The sequence below is a fragment of the Phacochoerus africanus genome, chromosome 4 (genome assembly GCF_016906955.1).
Source record: "Phacochoerus africanus isolate WHEZ1 chromosome 4, ROS_Pafr_v1, whole genome shotgun sequence".
NCBI classification, from domain to species: Eukaryota; Metazoa; Chordata; class Mammalia; order Artiodactyla; family Suidae; genus Phacochoerus; species Phacochoerus africanus.
This window is the reverse complement of record NC_062547.1, coordinates 54,635,889-54,639,186: the sequence shown is the minus strand read 5'-3', so window position 1 is coordinate 54,639,186 and position 3,298 is coordinate 54,635,889. Positions and strand designations below refer to the sequence as shown.

Here is a 3,298-nt window from a genome sequence, read left to right as displayed (position 1 = left end):
ATATCCCCTAAAAGAATTTTGCTGGTGAAATAGAAGAGCTGAATTGATATAGACTAGGATAGGCCAAGCTAAAGTTAGAGCCTTATCTTTTCCATCGTAGTACATTTGTTTATTTATTTATTGAAAAAATAATTATATTGTACAAACTATATCCATGGGAATGTTCATACATTACAGTGTGATCCTATTTAGTCTTAATATAGATAAAATATATTTAAAAATTACAGAGTAGAAAATAATGCTTGGAGAAATTAATTCTCTAAATTTGCTCAGCTATGATAATCAGTTCCAGGTGTTTGAAGTAAGGTATTGGGTGCTCATCTAGTCTGTTTATCCAGGAAAAAAATAAAAACCTATACCAGAATATCTCAAGGATACATTTAAAAAATGCAGTGAGGGCTGTGTATATTAATGAGCAACTACTTCCACTATGATTCAACATTATTAGCAATAGACCTAATTTAATGGAATTCTTCATGATCAATGTCTTCTCATTACTTGACATGTGACTGATAAACTCCAGGCTCATTTCTACCAGTACATGCTTCCTTCCAAACTTTGATAGAAATAATGTTAGAATCATAGTGTGATCTGCAAAGTCCCACATGGGAAAAAAAAGAACAGAAAATCTCATTCACTTCTCAGCAGTTCATGAGTCCTGATAGGATTTAATGTATTTCTGAGGGATAATTTACACCACATATGTCATCTGACTGATTGCCAAATTTATATTTATGATTCTTGAGCAACTTCCTATGTTAGAAAGATGAAACTAATTAGGAATGTTACTATATGCTTTATACAAATCACTCAGGCTAAAAATAAGCTTTACTATCTCTGCTCTACAAATAAAACGTGATGCCCAGAGATATAATTTTCCCATATGTAGATACTGTATTAGATGTGGTGATTTAGGCTTGAAATCATTGCTTTTTCCATAAATGTAATTGCAATCATTTCTTACATATTGAATTCTCCACAGTGAACATACTTATCATGGCATGGGAGAATCAGAGTTTCAACTCTGAATTCATCCTGCTGGGAATATTTGATCACAGCCCCACACACATCTTCCTCTTCTGTCTGGTCTTGGGCATCTTCACAGTGGCCTTCATGGGAAACACTGTTATGGTTCTCCTCATCTACCTGGACACCCAGCTCCACATCCCCATGTACTTGTTCCTCAGCCAACTCTCCCTCATGGACCTCATGCTTATCTGTACCACTGTACCCAAGATGGCCTTCAACTACTTGTCTGGAAGGAAGTCCATCTCTTTGGCTGGCTGTGGAACCCAGATATTCTTATATGTGTCCCTGCTTGGATCTGAATGTTTCCTGTTGGCTGCAATGGCCTATGACCGGTACGTAGCCATTTGCCACCCATTACGGTACTCTGTTCTCATGAGCCAGAAGATCTGCTGTCTCATGGCTGTTCCCTCCTGGATCATTGGCCTTCTTGATGGTGTAATTGTTATTGCTGTTGCATTATCTTTCCCATATTGTGGTGCTCGGGAAATACCCCATTTTTTCTGTGATGTCCCTGCCCTTCTCACTCTTTCATGCACTAACACATTGCTCTTTGAAAGGTTAATGTTTATTTGCTGTGTAATCATGCTTCTTTTCCCTGTAGCAGTCATCATTGCATCCTACGCTCATGTTATTCTGGCTGTCATTCGCATGAGATCTGGAGAGGGTCGCAGCAGAGCTTTTGCCACCTGTTCCTCCCACCTCATGGTGGTGGGGATGTACTATGGAGCTGCCATGTTCATATATATGCGACCTGTTTCTGATCGTTCCCCGACAGAGGACAGGATGGTGTCAGCCTTCTACACTATCCTCACTCCCATGCTGAATCCCCTTATCTACAGTCTCCGCAACAAGGAAGTGTATAGAGCATTCATCAAGGTATTAAGGAAGGGAAAATCTGGAGAGAAAATTGCCTAATAATTTTTTCCCTATAGTTTTGCTTTATGCTTACATTTATATATTTAACAATTGAATTTAACACCCCAAACATAACCATCTTTACACAAGAGATTTTGGGAGTTTCCACTGTGGCTCAGCAGTACTGAATCCCACTTGTAACCACATGGATGCAAGTTTGATCCCTGGCCTCACTCAGTGGGTTAAGGATCAGGCATTGCTGTGAGCTGTAGCGTAAGTTGCAGATGCGGCTCCGATCTGGTTTGCAGAGGCTGTGGTGTAGGCCAGAAACTGTAGCTCTGATTCAACCCCTAGCCTTGGAACTTTCATATGCTGTACATATGGTCTTAAAAGAATATTTTATAGGCAAGCATGTGTTCAGTATATTTCTTTTGTTATGGGACATTCATTATATGACTATAAGTAAATATGTGCTGCAAGAATATGTGCACAATTGTATATTTTATTTTGTACAATACCACTTCAGACATTAGAGGCATTTCCCCAATATTGCATAATGCCATAATTCAACAGAGCACTGATAAATGTTCTGTGTTTTTTAACATGTAGTAGGTTTACCTTTTGCCAACCAAAACATTCTCCTGATCCCAATTTCATATCTTGGATTGATCATTTTGTTAATTTGAATAACCACGTTAATTATATACAAGGTTATGAATTTGTTTATAAGATTATTATGAAATTAATACACTTTACCTGCAAAGGGCAGAAAGAAATTAGTTCTATGGTTAAGTTTACTGAGTCTATTAGGTAATGGAAACTTCCCCTCTTCTGGATATTGTAGAACTGGGGACCTACCTTTTATTTTCTCTCTCTATAGACATTAGCCTTATACATGGGAAACCAAAATAAGAACATGAATCCACAATGCTTGGATTTTATCCTCAGATATCTCAGTCCTTGTACGGATTTGTGCTGTGATTATATTAAAATTTTTCAATTTTATAAATAGAAAAATCTAAGTTTTCCAGCATGATATTTTGTAAAAATTCCATGTGTGACATTGTGCTAGGTTTCTCATAATGATATTGATATGAAATATAGCACAATTCTGGAGATTCCTGTGTATTTATGTGAAAAAATCACTATGCCTTAATATGAACACTAACTATTAATTTAATATTTCAACATAACATACCCACTTAGTAGGTTTGTTTTGTTGCGTAACAAAGACAAATTTAGGAATTCCAAATAATAATTATTCATTTTGTCACAATATATATGGGTAGAAGTTATGGCATAGATAAGCTGAGTGTTCTGCTTAGGGTATCACAAGGTAGAAATCCACATCTTTCTGGAGCCTGCAGTTTCATCTAAGAATCAGGATCATTTTATGAGCTCATATAGTTGTTGA

General features: G+C 36.8%; 1 protein-coding gene across 1 annotated transcript; it reads left to right on the top strand.

Annotated features, from left to right (window-relative positions):
* The first annotated feature begins 996 nt into the window (after nucleotides 1-996).
* LOC125124542 (olfactory receptor 2M3-like) lies at nucleotides 997-1,944 on the top strand. The gene has a single exon (XM_047774624.1). The coding sequence runs from the start codon at nucleotides 997-999 to the stop codon at nucleotides 1,942-1,944; it is 948 nt and encodes a 315-aa protein (XP_047630580.1).
* The last annotated feature ends 1,354 nt before the right edge of the window (nucleotides 1,945-3,298 follow it).

Coding starts and splice junctions, on each gene's coding strand:
- LOC125124542 (XM_047774624.1), top strand. CDS start 997: ATGGCATGGGAGAATCAGAGTTTCAACTCTGAATTCATCCTGCTGGGA.